Below are 18,681 nucleotides of genomic sequence, written 5' to 3'. Positions count from 1 at the left end.
TACCATTCCAGGGATCATCCGTGTGGATCTCCGCTAGACACGCTCCAGTGCCAGTGTGTCCTTCCTGAGGTGTGGGGCCTAAAACTGGACAAAGTATTCTAAATGGGGCCAACTAGAGCTTTATAAAGTCTCAGAAGCATGTCACTACCTTTATATTCAACCCTCGAGATAAATGACAACATTACATTTGCTTTCTTAATCACGGATTCAACCTGCAAATTCGTCTTTGGAGGATCCTGGGACTAGCACTCCCAGATCCCTTTGTACTTTGGCTTTATGAATTTTCTCACCGTTTAGAAAATAGTCCATGTCTGTATTCTTTTTACCAAAGTGCAAGACCTCACATTTGCTCATGTTGAACTTCTTCAGCCATTTCCTGGACCACTCTCCTAAACTGTCTAAATCTTTCTGCAGCCTCCCCACCTCCTCAGTACTATCTGCCTGTCCGCCGAACTTCATATCATCGGCAAACTTCGCCAGAATGCCCCCAGACCCTTCCTCCAGATCATTAATATGTGAAGTGAATAGCTGCAGGCCCAACACTGAACCCTGCAGGACACCACTTGTCACCGGCTGCCATTCCAAAAAAGAATCCTTTATCCCAACTCTCTGCCTTTTGTCAGAGTGCCAATCCCCAATCCAAGTCAGTAGCTCACCTCGAACACCATGGGCCCTCACCTTACTCAGCAGCCTCCCGTGAGCCATCTTGCCAAAGGCCTTTTAGAAATCTAGATAGATAGCATCCACTGGGTTTCCCTGGTCTAACCTACTTGTTTCCTCTTCAAAAGAATTCTTACTAAATCCATGCTGACTTGTTCTAATCAGCCCCTGTACTTCCAGGGATTTAGAAATCTCATCCTTAATGATGGATTTTAGAATTTTACCAACAACCAAGGTTAGGCTAATCGGCCGATAATTTTTCCATCTTTTGTCTTTATCCTTTCTTGAACAAGACAGTCATAACAGCAATTTTCCAATCATCTGAGATTTTCCCTGACTCCAGTGATTTTTTAAAGATCACAGTCAGCGCACCTCCGTTATTTCCTCAGCCACCTCTCTCAAACTTTAGGATGTAGCCCATCGGGGCCAAAAGATTTATCAAATTTTAGACCTTTTAGCTTTTCTAGCACATGCATCAGATGAGGAAGAGGTGGAAAAATATACACCCTGCCTGCTGTAAAAATGCTAACCCTTATTCCTAATTCCTCCGCCTCCACCGCATCTGCTCCAAGGAGGACCAGTTCCACCACAGAACATCCCAGATGGCCTCCTTCTTCAAAGACCGCAATTTCCCCTCCCACGTGGTCAACGATGCCCTCCAGTGCATCTCCTCCACTTCCCGCATCTCCACCTTGAACCCCACCCCTCCAGTCATGACAAGGACAGAACCTCCGGTCCTCACATTCCACCCCACCAACCTTTGGATATGGTACATCATCCTCCACCATTTCCACCACCTACAAACAGACCCCATTATGAGAGATTTATTTCCCTCCCCACCCTTATCTGCATTTCGGAGAGATCATTCCCTCCAGGACTCTCTTGTCAAGTCCATGACCCTTCCTCCCCTCCTGGCATCTTCCCCTGCCATCACAAGAAGTGCAAAACTTGCACCCACACCTCCTGCCTCACCTCCGTCCAAGGCCCCAAAGCATCTTGCCACGTCCATCAGAAATTTACTTGTACTTCCACACACATCATCTACTGCATCCATTCCACCCGATGTGATCTCCCCTTTATTGGGGAGACAGGACGCCAACTTGCGGATCATTTCAGAGAACATCTCAGGGACACCCACACCAACCAACCCCACCACTCTGTGACTGAACGCTTTAATCTCCTCTCCCACTCCCCAAGAACATGCAGGCCTCCTCCACTGCCAAACCATAACCACCTGCCACCTGGAGGAAGAACACCTCATTTTCCGCCTTGGATCCCTCCAAACAGACGGGATCAACGTGGATTTCACCAGTTTCCCATTTTCCCTCCCACCACCTTATCCCAGCCCCAACCTTCCAACTCAGCATCACCCTCTTGAAAGGGCCGATCTATCCATCTTCCTTCCCACTTATCTGCTCCACCCACCTATCACTTTCAGCCCCATCTTCATCTACCTATTGCATTCCCAGCTACCTTCCCCCCTTCCACACCCCTCTCCCATTTATCTCTCAGCCTGTTGGCCCACAAGTCTCATTACTGATGAAGGGCTTATGTCTGAAACGTCAATTCTCCTAGTCCTCGGATGCTGCCTGGCTTGCTGTGCTTCTTCAGCACCACACTCTTCGACTCAAACTACACTGTGTAAAACAAATTGCCCTTCATGTCCTTTTTAAAAATCATTCTCCTCTCACCTAAAAAATATGCACCCATCTTTTGAACTTACCCACCTTAGGGAAAAGACCTTTGCCATTCACCTTATCTATACCCCTCATAACTCTATAAACCTCTGTAAAGTCACCTCTCAACCTCCTACACACCAATCAAAAGAGTCACAGCCTATTTAGCCTCTCCCTATAACCCAATCCCAAGCAACATTCTTGTAAATCTCTTCTGAACCCTCTCCAGTTTAATAATATCCTTCCAATAACAAGATGGCCAGAACTACACCCAGTACTCCAGAAGACACCTCAACAATGTTCTGTACAACCTCAACAAGACGTCCCAATTCCAATATTCAAAGGTCTGAGCAATGAAAGCAAGCATGCCAAATGCCTTCTTAACCACCCTGTCTACTTCTAAGATACTTAACATACAGATAGCAATTCAGAGTTCACACTCATGTAGCATTGCTACCCTACTCACCATTGATCAATTCTGATTTGCACAAAGTTGTGAACATAAGTCACATAACTCAGTTTAATTTTAACATCAGCAAGTTTGCCCAAATGGATGGCATTGCTACATAATTCCCTGCGAGGCCCATCTTTGTTGGTTTCCATGAAAACCATGTTTTTCATGAAATGACACCTAATGTCCAAACTCTTTCCATATTTCGAATCCATTGTTGATTGCTATATCTGAATCTGCAGTTTCATGCAAAATTTTCTGCATGTCTTCACAGACCCCATTCTGCTTGCAAATTAACCTTTGAAATTGAGCAGTCAAATTAGCACCGTTGCCTCAATGTTCCTGTTGAGATATCAGATGCTGGTACACAACTCTGTCTATTGCAAACCCGGCCTCACTGATCAGTATACACACTGGGATTCCTACATGCCATGTACTGTCAGGTCAGCCTTGTCAGCAACATTGTAAATCGAGGCCCAAGCCATTTGTACACCATGCAAGTTTGATGTTGATTCAGGGCACATAAAGCAATCCTGTGGGAGAATGGCTCCCCTTCAGTTCTGAAAGATCTCCATTCCCTCTCAGATTCCGCTGAAAAGGCAAAGTATCTCAAGAGCTTCGGCAAGAGCTTGCTGATCCACACTGCCCTCTATAGTAGTAACATGAGTGCTGTTCAACAGTAACAGCATGTTGTGATCAAGCCATAAAGACATTCTGCCTGTCACATAAATGAGTAACGTAACACACACACACATCACCCTCAGCTGACCACTTCAACCCCCATTCCATTTATTTCTCAGCCCCTTTGAGCCACCCCACATTCCTGATGAAGAGCTTATGCCTGAAACGTTGACTTTCCTGCTCCTTGGATGCTGCCTGACCAGCTGTGTTTTTCCAGTGCCACACTTGTTGATACTGATCTCCAGCATCTCCAGTCCTCACTTTCTTCAAGTGGTTGTTTAATCTGAGGGTCATCACACCTCAGACAAGGGGAAAAGTTGAGAAGAAGGGTCCTTCATGATAAGCTCAGCCGGTGCAGCAATTAAACCCACACTGTTGAGATCACTCTGCACAGCAAGCCAACTGGCCAGCTAAATGAGCTAACTTAACCCCCTTCAAAATTAACTACCGAATAATACAAGCATGGTGTGTTTTAAGTCACAGTTTATAAGAAACCACCTCCAAAATAAAATGAACCTCTTCAGTTATTTTCCAGAACAATTTCTTTATTCCCTCTTACATTTATTTGATACTTTGCAAAATAAAGTTCTCTCACCAATACCGTGACACTAAGTTAATCCCTGAAGGAGTATTAAGCAAAGGCTTTTATAGTAGCTTAATCATAATTCCAATAAAGATGCTTCATTAATAATAGTTTCATTCTTTAAAAATGGACAAATGATGATGTCAGGACAGCTTCCATTGAACACTATGTGCAACTCAAGGTTCCTCCCAAAATAGTTAAAAGCAATGTCTATGGCCACCACAACAAGATAGCACAAAATAGTTCATTCTTTTTCGTGAAGTATCAGATGTCATGATTACAGAACACAGGTTAGACTTATTACTGAAAGCTCAATGCTGCCACCTTGCCACAAACCAGCCTGCAAAGTGCCATTTCATCACGTCACTGCCAACATATTTGTAACATTTGGTTGGATTAAACAAATGATCTGGTTCCAGATGAAGTAACTAGCCCAAACACATTTGAGGTTTACATTTAATGCAAATTCTGGTGTGAAAATGCTGAATAAAACTCATTGCAACACATTTTAACCCATACATTTATACATTTTACTACCCAAGTTTATCCAAGAATTAGTTCATTTTACCATACAATACTGACTAAATAAAACTGGAATTTTAAAAAAACTGCCAAAATATGGGCTAGCCTCTGTTAATTCTCAAACCAAATGCCTCTTCCTTCTCCAATATCAAAAATTGTAAAAGAAGGTTTTCAATCAGATTAATCTGCTTGTTCTGTGGCTCCAACCACTATTTGCTCTTCAAAGGAGGAACAAGACAGTTTTTTTCTGGATATAGAAAATTACAAAATGATATTGTGCTATATTTACATTACAACTCAAGGACAGGTACTTTTTTTTTTCTTTCTACATGCTTACTAACTCTGGAACAAACCAAAATGACATTCCCTCTGCCAGGATATATTCCACATCTCTCTTTAATAAAAAAACAAATTCAGACCTGAGAAATTTATGACAACTTTTTGAGATCATTTACCACTGCTTAAAATAAGGCGGCTGAACACAGCCCAGATGAGTTATCCTATCAGGTGAGAACACCATGTTGAGAATGAATTAACGTATATGGTATGAATTAAGCAAAGCAAGTGTTCAGCTCCTTGTGTCTGAACAAGTCAACATATTCTGTCAAGGCTACAATGCACTAATGCACACTGCACTCCTACCAAACTTCATCTTTTAATAGAGGAACAAGAAGGAACAGTAAATTTCTGCTTTACGCTGTGAACCAATAAAGATTGAAGAGCAGATAAATAATTATTTAGCAATGAGAGAATCCAAGATATCAGACAGCCCCAGTAATTAAAGAAAAAGGGCAGAGTTTTTACAGCCCTTGAACAACAGTACATTGGTGAGAAAGATAGAAGAATGACATAATGGGGAGTGAAAAGCTTCCCACTTTCCAGCAAAAAGCGGGAAACACGGAGACAAGATTCTCACTAAATAACAGCAAGAGACCTGAATGCACGCATTAACATTGTATTATGATACCATGTCACTTCATTGATATGCAGTTTCCCAATTCTCCCACCCACTGGATATACTTTTAATGTCTACAATTCCTGAAACTTCAACTTGCCACTTGCTCCTCCAGACTTCCATCAGTCACCAACTGGGCATGCTCGATAAGCAGCAAGCTACACACACCCACATCAAGCAGGACCAGTCAGTAGAACGATGAACCAATGATCCGCTGTCCAATATGTCTGTGGCAAATAAAACAAACCATTTAGGGCACCTGGAAACCCTTGTGGTGATGGTGCAAGTCCTAGGAATCCTGAGAGTTCCTGGCAGTGGCCAGTATTTCCACCTGTAGCAAGTGGGACAATTAGGGCACTTTCAGAACATGATTTGGGTGGTGTGTTTGGGAAGACAGCGCAAAAATACACTGGGGTTCAGTTTCTATAAAACACATAATTGACAAGTTGCCAATTTTTGGTAAAATTCAGCATAAGATTTCTACATAGCTTAAGAATACATGTGCAAACAGAGAAAAGACTAGCGTGGCTGCAGTTATAAGACACAGTCAATGAAATCAATCAGAATGGGATCTCAGTTTCTCATATATAATCCAAACCTTTGCCCTGAAACAAGGGTTAAAACTAGGCATGACAGATTTCAAAAGTAGCCTCAAATGATACGCAAGGGTATTAAGAGAAACAATTTTATACTGTGACAGGAGACCAAAGATTTCATGGCGTCTCGCAACAGTTTGCTGATAGATTAATTGCATTTCTGTGGTTTACAATAAATGTCAACAAAAGAACGAATATAGACTGGCTTGTTTGGGAACATAGATGGACACCGACAAGTTTTGAAATGCCAGCCAATCAAACAGTGAGTAATTGTGAATAGGTTGTAGGGGCCTATAATGAAATCAGAACAGGGACTGTGGTCAAATTTAATAAAAAGAAAATGTGTGATCAAATGAATTTTATGGTATAGGTGATGATTATTATGGAATCATATACCCAATTACAAGATGATTGCTGGTGAATGGGCAGGCTAGTAAGTTTGCAGACAATACAAAGATCAAAATCACACAATACCAGGTTATATAGTCCAACAGGTTTAATTGGAAGCCCCAGTTGACGAACCACCTGATGAAGGGACAGCGCTCCGAAAGCTAGGGCTTCCAGTTAAACCTGTTGGACTATAACCTGGTGTTATGCGATTTTTAACTTTGTACACCCCAGTCCACCACTGGCATCTCCAAATCATGAATACAAAGATCATTGGAGTTGTGGTTGGCGTAGAAGGTTTCAAAGGATACAGCAGGATATAGATCAGTTGCAGATATGGGCAGAGAAGTGGCAAATGGAACTTATTCTGGGTAAGGTAAGTGTGAGGTGCTGCATTTTGGGAGATCAAATGTTAAGGAAAAGTATTCAGTTAATGGCAGCACTATGAACAGCATGATGTACAGAAGGATCTTGGAGTGCAAGTCATAGATCCCTGAGGGTCGCATTATATATCTGAATTGTCTTTCGGATATATTGTGCGAACTGGGCAGATGTATCTTTATGGTCAGGAGCTTGAGTCATAATCATAATAATTTCCTGCAGTTTCCAGAGGGCATAGACATCTTGGGCAAGCTGGGGATTTGGTAATTGGCATATAGGATATTATTTGGAAAGGAGAGCATGATTGTCAGGGTGAAAAAGGATTCTCCCCCTTTCATGGTATCCTGGACAGTGTGTCCTGGAAAGTTTCTTATGGGACAAAGAAGTTTCAGCGTGTTTTTCTTTTAGATGTCGTTCATGAACCCTTTTACCGATAGTGGACCGTTCATCGGGATCATAAGGGAGATGCTCAATGCGGGAGTGGAGGGATCAGCAGATAAAGGTTGTGTCTCCATAGGTAGAAGGGGGTAAAGAGCCTGAACATCATGGCCATCAGCATCATCAATTTCATCAAAAAAGGTTGGGATCCCACATAGACACTAAGTCATTTTTATAGAGCTGCAGCTTCGACCTTTCCCATTTATCTTTTGCAGCCTTAGTGTCTTTGCGTTGTTTTTCTCTTTCCCCTTTTAGCCTCCCGCCTATCCATTCGTACTCAGCTTTTAAAGTCTCCCAACTCTTGGGAAATCCATCTGCTGTACATACTTCTATCCCTCTGTCACATGCATTACTTCTCCAACTAGCTAATAAAGTATCCCTCCATTTACAATCAGCTTGTTCTTTTCAATCTTTAATTAAAGATTTCCACTTTTGATCACAATTTTTCTTCCAAATTAGGTTCATAGCCTGTTCACAAGACCCACATCTCAAATCCTGCCCATGGGCCACATTTTGTTACCTAATTGTTGATTAAGTGCAGCAATTAACTGTCATACAAAATCTTTCTAATCAGACATTTCTTTACACATGGTCTTAAGGGGTGTCCCTTTTCCTGCCATACTCAGCTCCCTTCGACTAAGAAGGGGGTGCTTCCCAACTATTTTCCACTCATTGAGGTTAGGCAGTTGTTGTGACCCTTCACTGAGAACTGAGACAGCGAAAGCCTATTAGAATGAGAACAGCTGTTCCAACACAGTCAGAGCTCCTGAGTGACCATTGCTAACTCAGTGGAGAAGTAGGCAGCTGATGAGTCTTGTAAGTGGTAAATTTTATTATCTAATCAGTAGAAGTATGGTAGGGCAACTCTGGACTTTGAAGTGCACATTAGAAAATCCAAAATGCTTCAACTTTAACAGTGAGAGCTCCAGGTTTCAAGAGAAAGTAATAACAAGTGTAACTGTGGCGCTTCAATAATATTGACGATTCTGTGGATAGCATGGTAACAGGCAGAAGTAGTCTCCATATCAGCACCAGATCACAAAATAAGGTGAACGAAATAGCCAGCACTGCCTTGTCTTCAATGGTTTTCTACTTACAAACTAAGTACATAAGCTTCTGTGTCTGTGTCGAGAATATTAGCACAACCCTAGAAATTATACTAATTCATCATGAAAGGATAAGGCTTAAAGAGTTTCCCCAAAAATATTAATCCAATCAAAATATCTCACTATCAAAATCCAAGATGGCGGCGACCCAGTAGGTCTGAGTCTGCTGAGCTCTGCCCAATATCCAAGCAAAATGGGGTACCCACCCTCACCTCATTTGCTAAATTATTTAAAAACAGTTTTTTTTTCCCCATCAGCTTTGGTCATTCTGCAAACTTTAGCAGTTTGATGCTTTTTAAAATGACCAAAGGCAAAGGTTCACGAAGTTCGCAACAGCCAGAAAACCGATGTCGTCGGAAAAATATTCGGTTGCTGGGCCTTCCCAAATGGGAGGAGGAAGACCAGTCTGTTGATTTCTTGGAGCAATGGCTCCCAAAGCTTTTGAAACTGGAGTCGGAGCTGGGCCGGGTACGGGTTGAGCTGGCCCACCTGGTTGCTGTGCGCAGGCCCGAGTCAGACCAGTGCCCCCGCCCGGTCATAGTTCGAGTTCGACTTCAACACTACAGGGAAAAACAAATGCTGCTGGAGGCCTCCAGCGTTTTGGGGAAGGATCCTTTTAAATGTGTTTCATGTTTTTTTTTAGGAGTAGTTCTCAGCTGTTTTGATTTAGTTGCTTTAAAGGGTGTTCTTACATGTGAATTGTTTATGGCTTTTACTCAATGTCTTTTGGGTGGGATTCTTGGGTGGGACCCCTGGGGGGTCTCGGGCTTGTTTGAGCGATCATGACTAGTCATTTGTTCAGGTGGTGCACCTGGAATGTTAAGGGGAGCCACTCAGCAATCAAAAGGAAAAATATACTATCAAGTCTTAAAAAAAGGGGTTGATGTTGCCCTTCTACAGGAGACACATCTACTTGATAAGGAACATTCGAAGCTGCAACAGGGTGGATTTGGCCAGGTGTTCTTTTAATCTTTCAGCTCAAAAAGTAGGGGAGTGACCATTCTTATTCGGAAGAATCTTCCCTTCCAAATGCTAAGCCAGATAAAAAATGAGTCTGGACGGTATATATTAATTAAAGCCCTAATATATGGAGAGGAATATGGGATTTTAATTTTTATTGCCGCCCCAGCACACCCTTTTAAAGCATTCTCCAAGTTGATGGCTCTCGGGGTGCGCCACCCAATTATAGGAGATTTTAATTGTATCATTGACCTAGAGGTGGACAGGATACCTAGGAGCTCCGCGGGCATATCTTTGAGATCTAAGCAGTTGGCTGATCTGAATAGGGAGTTGGGGCTTGTAGATATGTGGAGGTGTCTTCATCCTGAGGGTAGAGACTTTACTTTTTATTTAAATCCACACAAGTGCCATACCAGAATCCATATGGTTTTTGTCTCTTCGACCTTTTTGAACTCGATATTGTTTTGTAAAATAGGTAATAACTATTTCCGACCACACCGCAGTATATATGGAGGTTAAGACGAGTGATGACGAGATAGGTTCCCACCATTGGCATATGGACCCTTTCCTATTGAAGGATAGCAAGTTCATAAAATATTTCTTGCAGCAATTTAAAACCTTCTGGGATATCAACTCAGGCATGGCCAGTAACCCATCGATGATGTGGGAGACTGCAAAGGCACATGCGCGAGGGTTGATTTTTTCATATTCTGCGACGCGGAAAAGACAAAAGGGAGAACAACAGAGTCTGCTTGAGGCTCGCCTAAAAGTGGCTGTGACAGCATATGGTGAAAGGCCCTCCATTTCTAAACTACAGCAGATCACAGCCCTCAGGGCAACTTTGAATACCGCACTTACTCAAACAGCAAAGAGGGAGATATTATTTGCGAAGTGGAGATGATTTGAATACAGTGACGAGCCTGGCAGGCACCTAGCATACCTTGCCAGAAAGAAAAAGGCTCCCAATCCATTAAGTCTATTAGAGAGAGTGCTGGTACCCTGACTTGTAATCGTAAAAAGATCAATACAGCTTTTAGAAAGTTCTATTTCGAATTGTATAAGTCGCAGGACTGTGAGGATAGAACAAGGAAGATGGAGTCTTTTTTTTTTAAAATCTGGCCCGCCCCAGCCTAACCTCTGAGCAGGTGTCGTCCTTGAATGCCCCCCTGGCAACCCAGGAAGTACAGGAGGCGGCGAGGCAGCTCCAGAGCGGTAAAGTGCCCGGACCAGATGGATTCCAGGCTGAGTTCTATAAAGAATTTATAGGGGAATTGGTCGGGCCACTTATGAATATATATAATTATTCACACAGTCAGGGCTGCCTCCCGCCTTCTCTGAGAGAAGCAAATATTTCTCTCATTCTTAAGAAAGGAAAGGCCCCACATGACCGTTCTTTGTACAGACCCATATCCTTGTTGAATGTGGATTTTAAAATTCTCTCAAAAATGTTGGCATTAAGACTGGAGAGGATTCTACCATTCATTATAAAAGAGAATCAGACGGGTTTATAAAGGATTGCAGATCAACTAATAACATTAGAAGAGTCTTAAATATGGCACAAGCCTGCCAGCAGACAGCAATACCGGGATTAGTTGTCTCCTTAGATACAGAGAAGGCATTCGATCGGGTAGAATGGCTATATCTCTTTTATAGAAGAAAGTGAGGTCTGCAGATGCTGGAGATCAGAGCTGAAAATGTGTTGCTGGAAAAGCGCAGCAGGTCAGGCAGCATCCAGGGAACAGGAGAATCGACGTTTCGGGCATAAGCCCTTCTTCAGGAATGAGGAAAGTTTGCCCAGCAGGCTAAGATAAAAGGTAGGGAGGAGGGACTTGGGGGAGGGGCGTTGGAAATGTGATAGGTGGAAAGAGGTCAAGGTGAGGGTGATAGGTCAGACTGGGGTGGGGGCGGAGAGGTCGGGAAGAAGATTGCAGGTTAGGAAGGCGGTGCTGAATTCGATGGATTAGACTGAGACAAGGTGGAGGGAGGGGAAATGAGGAAACTGGTGAAATCAGAGTTCATCCCATGTGGTTGGAGGGTTCCTAGGCGGAAGATGAGGCGCTCTTCCTCCAACCGTCGTTTTGTTGTGGTCTGGCGATGGAGGAAGACCTGCATATCCTTGGTGGAGTGGGAGGAGGAATTGAAATGTTGAGCCACAGGGTGGTTGGGTTGGTTGGTCCGGGTGTCCCAGAGGTGTTCTCTGAAACGCTCCGCAAGTAGCCAGCCTGTCTCCCCAATATAGGGGAGGCCACATTGGGTGCAGAGGATGCAATAGATGATGTGTGTGGAGGTGCAGGTGAATCTGTGGCGGATATGGAAGTTTCCTTTGGGGCCTTGGAGGGAGGTGAGGGGGGAGGTGTGGGCGCAAGTCTTGCACCTCCTGCGGTTGCAGGGGAAGGTGCCGGGAGTGGAGGTTGGGTTGGTGGGGGGTGTGGATCTGACGAGGGAGTCATGGAGGGAGTGGTCTTTACGGAATGCTGATAGGGGAGGGGAGGGAAATATATCCTTGGTGGTGGGGTCCGTTTGGAGGTGGCGGAAATGATGGCGGATGATGCGCTGAACATGAGATTGGTGGGGTAGTAGGTGAGGACCAGTGGGGTTCTGTCCTGGTGGCGGTTGGAGGGGCGGGGCTCAAGTGCAGAGGAGCGGGAAGTGGAAGAGATGCGGTGGAGGGCATCGTCGACCACATTGGGGGGAAAATTGCGGTCCTTGAAGAAGGAGGCCATCTGGGTTGTGCGTTTTTGGAACTGGTCCTCCTGGGATACATTGGAACAGTTTGGTGTTGGAGAGGTCTTTACTAAATGGGTTACAGTATTATCTAATGATCTCAAAGCAGTGATGATTACCAACGGTGTAAGTTTGGATAGCTTTAGCGTTGGCAGAGGTTGTCATCAGGGATGCCCTCTCTCACCACTATTATTTACACTAGTGATTGAGCCGCTGACAGAAGCTATACGAACTGACCCTAATATAACGGCTCCGGAGGTTGGATCGGGTAAGCACAAAATTAGTGTCTATGCGGATGACACCCTCCTTTTCATAAATGATCCATTGACATCTGTGCCCCTCTTAATTCAAGTGGTTAACTTATTTCGTATGTTCTCAAGTTACAAAATCAATTTTATGAAATTGGAGGCCATGCCACTGAGAGGTCTTACCAGCATATTCAATTTTCCGCATGGATCCCGTTTCCCCTTTCGGTGGTCACTGGGAGGTTTTTTTAACTTAGGTATTTTTATTACTCCGGCATTTGGTCAGCTATATAAAGCCAACTATGCACACTTATTAGAGAAAATAAGACAGGACCTTCAATGCTGAGAAGATCTCCCGATATCCTGGCTAGGTAGAACAGGTTTAGTTAAGATGAATATTCTACCTCGCCTTTTATACCCTATGAGAATGCTCCCCTTGATGCTGCCGAGACAGGCGCTGCATAAGCTCTATGGTTGGCTCAGCTCCTTTATTTGGAGTCATAGACGGCCCCTTATCAAATTAGAAAAGCTGCAACTTCCACAAGTAAGGGGTGGGCTGGACTTTCCGGATTTCAGGAAGTACCAATTGAGCTCTCTGTTATCTTACGTAGCTGATTGATTGTGGGTCACAAGAGACCCAGAGTGGTTAGATATTGAGGCCTCCCAAGCAAAATGTCCCCTCATTAATCTACTCTCTTTGGATAAGATGAGAGTTATTACGGATCATTGTAAAAATCCTATTGTATTAAATATAATCAAAGCCTGGAGAATAATGCGACAGGATGAGGGTAACCTGCAAAAATCCTCCCCTTATATCCCTATAGTGAAACGTTGGGATTCCAGCCAGGGCTGACTGATGCTGTATTCAAAATGTGGGAGTCCAGAGGTATCTCCTGTTTGGGAGATCTGTTCAATGGGGAGGTCATGATGTCCTTTGAACAGCTGCGTCAGAAGTTTGGGCTGCCTCGCAAGGACCTTTTTCGATGTTTTCAAATACGAGACTTCATACAAAAGAAGACCACATTGATAATTAATCCTTATAAATCAGATATGGAAAGGAGTGCGCTTTGGCCGATGGGTTCGCCCTCGCTCAATACTCTCTACCACTTGCTACATAATAAGTTATTGAAGGACATGGAACAGTTATATAAAACCGCGAATCAAGAATTGGGGATGTCTGGAAAAACGCTAGGAAGACCTTTATTTGTAATAGAACTCAGGCTATTCAATTGAAGATACTTCACAGGGCTCACATGGCACCAGAGAGACTTGCAAAGTTCAAGGCAGGAGCATTTTCAATGTGTCCTAAATGCAAAATAGAAGTTGGTACCCTCACACATTGTCTGTGGACATGCCATAATATCCGCAGATACTGGGATAGCGTAGCGAATGCCTTGGCAAAGATTTTGGGTACGGAGATTGGGTTGGACCCACTGTCTCTACTTTTGGCCTCCCCTAATTTCCCCTCTCTGGATACATACGGGAGGGAATTTTTCACTATCCTTTCCTTTTGGGCGAGGAAAAGCATCTTACTGAATTGGGTATCCGAAGGTCCCCCAGGACTTTCAAATTGGCATAGGATAGTCATGGAATATATATCTTTGACTTCCTTTTGAATATGGTGCACCACAAAATGGAATTATTTTATAGAACATGGCAGCCCTTTTTGAACTACATTGACGCAGATATATTGGCCATATTGTTTAGGGCCTTTGTTTAGCCGTGGGGATGATATCTGTAAAAAAACTCACCATCAATTTACCATATATACTTGTGTATAGGTCGATCTCACGTATAAGTTAATCCCTTACCTTTGGCCAAAGCATCTGGTATTTTCTATATAGCTCATGCATAAGTAGACCCTACTATATCATTAACTTCCCATTAACCCAATTATACAAAATTGCATTCATTCATTCATACCGGTAACCTTACTGATCGCTTTGTTTGCTACATTGCGTCTCTATTCATTCATTCATAGCTCTACTTACTGGACTTGGTTTACCACAATCCGTTTTGATTCATTCATTCATTCAGACCAGTACTACGTCTATCAGTACTTATCACACTTTGTTCACTATACATCCACAAGTTAATATCGTTAAAAAGTTAATCATTTTAGCTGTGCCATTATATCTGAATAAAAGTAAGATATATTAGCTACATACCAGTATATCTTTAATTCTTTGACAAACTTGTTAATATTGTTGAGGTTCATAACATACAGAAGTAAAAGGGAGGGAAACCGAAGAATTTGGCAAGAAAGTTCAAGACGCTTACACATTCAGAAATTAATAAGTGTTTCATTTTGCCACTATGCCAGGATATGACAATGTTGAACAGTATAATTTTGCAGGATTTCAATGAATCTTTGACATGTTAAATTTTCAAACCAGTTTCTTGCTTTTGTCCAGTAATTACATTTACCGTAATTCACTGTGTTTTTCTTCTTTTCCTGGGATTAGTTGTGCAATCAAATCACCTTTTGCTAATAATACAGTATTTTGAACACAACATGAATTTCAGCCGCTCAAAACTTGTGCCGTGTATTAGTCAGCTCTCTCAATTGAAAATAGTCTCAAAAATGTGACCTATACACGAGTAAGTCCATATAGAATTTACCAAAAATAAACTTTTTTTCAAATATACCTATCACCATTAATCACTAAATAGTTAAATTGGAGCTCTTTTGTGCTTTACGTGCAATAACAAAATTGAGACACACATACTGCATAACTTTAACAATGGAAGTATTTTTCAACGTCACTGTCAATTAATCTGGACTTACCATGCCAGCAGTGAGGGATGGAGCTGACTGTCCTAAGTTTTGATTTCTCATTCGTACCAAGTTGGAAGATTCTCCAGACACCTGACATATCAATAATCCACTGCTACTGGAAAGAGGCAGCAAATGTTTACCTGGTTTAGAGAATATGAAACTTAGTTCAGAGAACTACAAATCTAAGAAAGGCCTGATGTTAAATCAGAGCTGAAAATGTGTTGCTGGAAAAGCACAGCAGGTCAGGCAGCATCCAGGGAACAGGAGAATTGACGTTTCGGGCATAAGCCCTTCTTCAGGGTTCCTGAAGAAGGGCTTATGCCCGAAACGTCGATTCTCCTGTTCCCTGGATGCTGCCTGACCTGCTGCGCTTTTCCAGCAACACATTTTCAGCTCTGATGTTAAATCAGTACATTTAAATATATTGTTCATTGATAATTTTGATGCTTGTCTTATGACATAGTCTTTTAAATTGTCCTGCACACACTCACACTGGGTCGAGTTTCCTGTCTTTCCATCACAAAAGACATGTAAAAAATAGGAGATCAGGGTTAAGAATAAAAGAGCATAAGACACAGAAGGAGGAGGCCATGACTTCCCTCCTGTCCTCCTTTCCCCTCTCCCTCCTCCCCCTCAGTTCTTCGCGCCCCTCCCCTTCTTTTCTCTTAAACTATCAGGGCCCTCTTGTGGTACAGTGGTTGTGTCCCTGTGCTGGAGAGTGGTGACACTATACAACACTTTTCACTATATTTTGTACAAAACACACGTGACAATAAACAAACCAAATCAAATCAAAAATCAAATGAAAAATCATTGGGAACATCCTCCTTGTATTTATCCTGTCTAGTCCTGTGTTAAAATATAGAGCTGACTGATCCAATCTCTCTTTATAACTCAGTACTGTCATCCTAGGAATCAGGCAGGTGAAAGTGAGGACTGCAGATGCTGGAGATCAGGGTCAAGATTAGAGTGGTGCTGGAAAAGCACAGCAGGTCAGGCAGCATCTGAGGAGCCGGAAAATCAATGTTTCGGGCAAAAGGAATCAGTCTGATAAACCCTTGTTGCATTCTCTCCATCACCAGAACATCTTTCCTCAGAAAAGGAAGCCAAAACCACATACAAGACTACGGGTGTGGTCTCACCAAAGCCCTGTACAATTGCAGCAAGTCATCGCTGCTCCTGTATTCAAATCCTCTCGCTATTTGTTGATATGTGGCTCTTGAGTTCTGTATGTATTAGGTGGTTTAGTATGAAAGATGAATGGAGGAGGCAGGACAAACAAGGGGGCACGGGAAAGGCACAAGATTAGGTGAAAGCTCAATCTCATCAATGGAAGTGGCCAAAGGTCCATTTGACAATGGGAGACTTTCTAACCAGCCAGCCTTGCTATGTACTGCCAACCATCGTTGCCCCATAGGCACAAACAATGACTAATGCACACCCTCCTCCTTCCCCCAGAGACTGGAAGCTGGGGTCAATGTGCGCTTTCTAAAACTGGGGAAATGACCTACCTTACAGCTCCCAATTGGAAGATGAAAGACTGGCCTCTGAGAAGAGGGAACCAGCTAACACATTCTTGAAGGAATCCTTCCCTCCGATTATTACCTACCAAATTGTCCTGAGACAAGGGGTGATCCCTTTCTATGTGCTTTTTTAGTGTGCTTCACAATTTCAAATTGAGTTGTGTGCACAATAATGTTCTCATGTCATTGAAATGTGACACAAAGGAGGATTCTGTTTGCTTGAAGATCCGTGGTGGTTGATTTACAGCTCGACTAATTAGCAGACAAAGCCTGGACCTTGAGGGCTACAGTGCAGAGAGAGCCTGTACTCAAATGACAGCATCCAGGTACCTGGCCCATTGTTACAATGAGCTCTGGAAGGGACCTCCCTCCAAACTCAATAATTGTGCTTTGATAACAGAAGTGTGTCACTCACAATACCCAAGATTCTTGTCAGTAAACTTGTCTTCACGCTGGAACTGGTCAGCAAGTTTAAGCAGTGTCTGGGATAACTTTTCTTATAAACGAATAAAATCACTGTTGCGTAGTTCTTTTGTATCAGCTATCCCTGGTTAGCTGCTGGGCACACTGCAAATTTCGCAGTCTCTTTTTTGTTATCTTGACAATGCAAGGTCATCAGTTTGCTTATTGCTGAGGAGCAGGGCCATGATTCGGTGTTTGCTATCCAGAGAATGTTAACAGCACAGAGTTCCTGCTGACCTTTTTTTGAAAGAAAGGGGCTGCCTTGCTCCAGGTTCACAGGGAACAGCACGAGGTCCATGTCTGGAGATGATCACAGAATGCTGGCAGACATGGTTTGTCTGGTGTCCAAGCTGTGGCAGTAGGGACACATATTTGAGAAGATGATTGAAGAGAGATTTTAAAAAAGACATGAGGGGCATTTTTTATTTTACATAAAGAGTGGTTCGCATGCGGAATGAACTTCCTGAGGAAGTGGTGCATGTGGGTACAATTAAAACTTTTAAAAGACATTTGGATAAGTACATCAATTGGAAAGGTTTGGAGGGATGTGGGCCAGGAGCAGGCAGGTGGGACTAGTTTAGTTTGGGATGAGGTTCAGCATGGGGTGGTTGGACCAAAGGGTCTGTTTCCGTGCTGTAAGACTCTAGGAGTATAATAACATCTCTAACCAGGTTGGTTAGAAAATAAGTTAAACTGCTTTATCCCAACGTCTCTTTATTGGTGGTTTTACTAAGAAAAGCAAGAACCTAATTAACTTACACCCTTCCTGTCATGTCACAGCTCAACTTTAGCACAAAAGAATTTTCACTCACAAGCAGCAATAGCTAGCCAGAACTCATCCAATCCACCACGCTTTCTTGCACTGGTATTTAGAGTCCCAAACTTCTCCAATCTTATGTTCTTTCTTGTGTTCATTTTTTTTTGTTTAACTACCCAGCACTCCAAGAAAATAATAAGGAAATCAAAATTTCATTCCTAACTAAGAGTCAAGATTGAGGTGAAGAAAAGGCAAGGTTACATCATGGAAGTGCAGTAGCATATGTCAGGTTCAAACACCTACAGGCTACATGTTGGAATTCCAAGTATTTATAGGTCCTCCACAGTTTCTTTTGAGCATAGAGGACTGAACATGTTCATAACTGCCCTAAAATAAACCTAAAATCAGTCCAAGTCCCAACCCCACATTTCGTGGGCATGATAAGCTAGATTTCCAAACAGCCACATCAATTAATGACAAAGAGAGGACTTAGCGTATGGTACAGTGGTAGTGTCCCTAGAAGGGTGGGGTTCAAATAGGAAGCCTGAACAAATACATTTGAAATATATTTTTAATGAAAGGCTCCAAAGACTGGACAGCCATGCAACTGAGGTAGGAACTGCCAACTCATTCATGATTGAAAGAATGGGAACCTCAATATGTCCTCGAAAGAGGTCAATTTTTCTTTGTCTGCAAAGACCTGTGGCCAGACAACTTTCCACAGATCAGCCAGCAGTCACAGTAAACTGACATAGGACCCTCGCAGGATTGATTTGGCCCCTCCCTTTCCCACTA

The 18,681-nt window shown here is 42.9% G+C and overlaps 1 protein-coding gene across 7 annotated transcripts in view; it reads right to left on the bottom strand.

Moving 5' to 3' along the window:
• The window catches only part of mast2 (microtubule associated serine/threonine kinase 2), a 412,521-nt gene that overhangs the window by 356,570 nt on the left and 37,270 nt on the right, over positions 1–18,681 (bottom strand). For 5 of the 7 annotated variants that reach the window (XM_043699133.2, XM_043699131.2, XM_043699132.2 and 2 more), the window contains exon 3: positions 15,154–15,284. The exons of the other annotated variants lie outside the window; for them this stretch is intronic. In XM_043699133.2, coding sequence (XP_043555068.2) covers positions 15,154–15,284 — 131 coding nt within the window. The remainder of the gene's footprint in view (positions 1–15,153; positions 15,285–18,681) is intronic. 7 annotated transcript variants of the gene reach the window in all.

The sequence above is a fragment of the Chiloscyllium plagiosum genome, unplaced genomic scaffold (assembly GCF_037043375.1).
Source record: "Chiloscyllium plagiosum isolate Xiang-an unplaced genomic scaffold, Cpla_swu_hap1 HiC_scaffold_9, whole genome shotgun sequence".
Classification (NCBI taxonomy): domain Eukaryota; kingdom Metazoa; phylum Chordata; class Chondrichthyes; order Orectolobiformes; family Hemiscylliidae; genus Chiloscyllium; species Chiloscyllium plagiosum.
The sequence above is the reverse complement of the archived record's forward strand: the minus strand, read 5'-3'. Positions and strand labels throughout refer to the sequence as shown.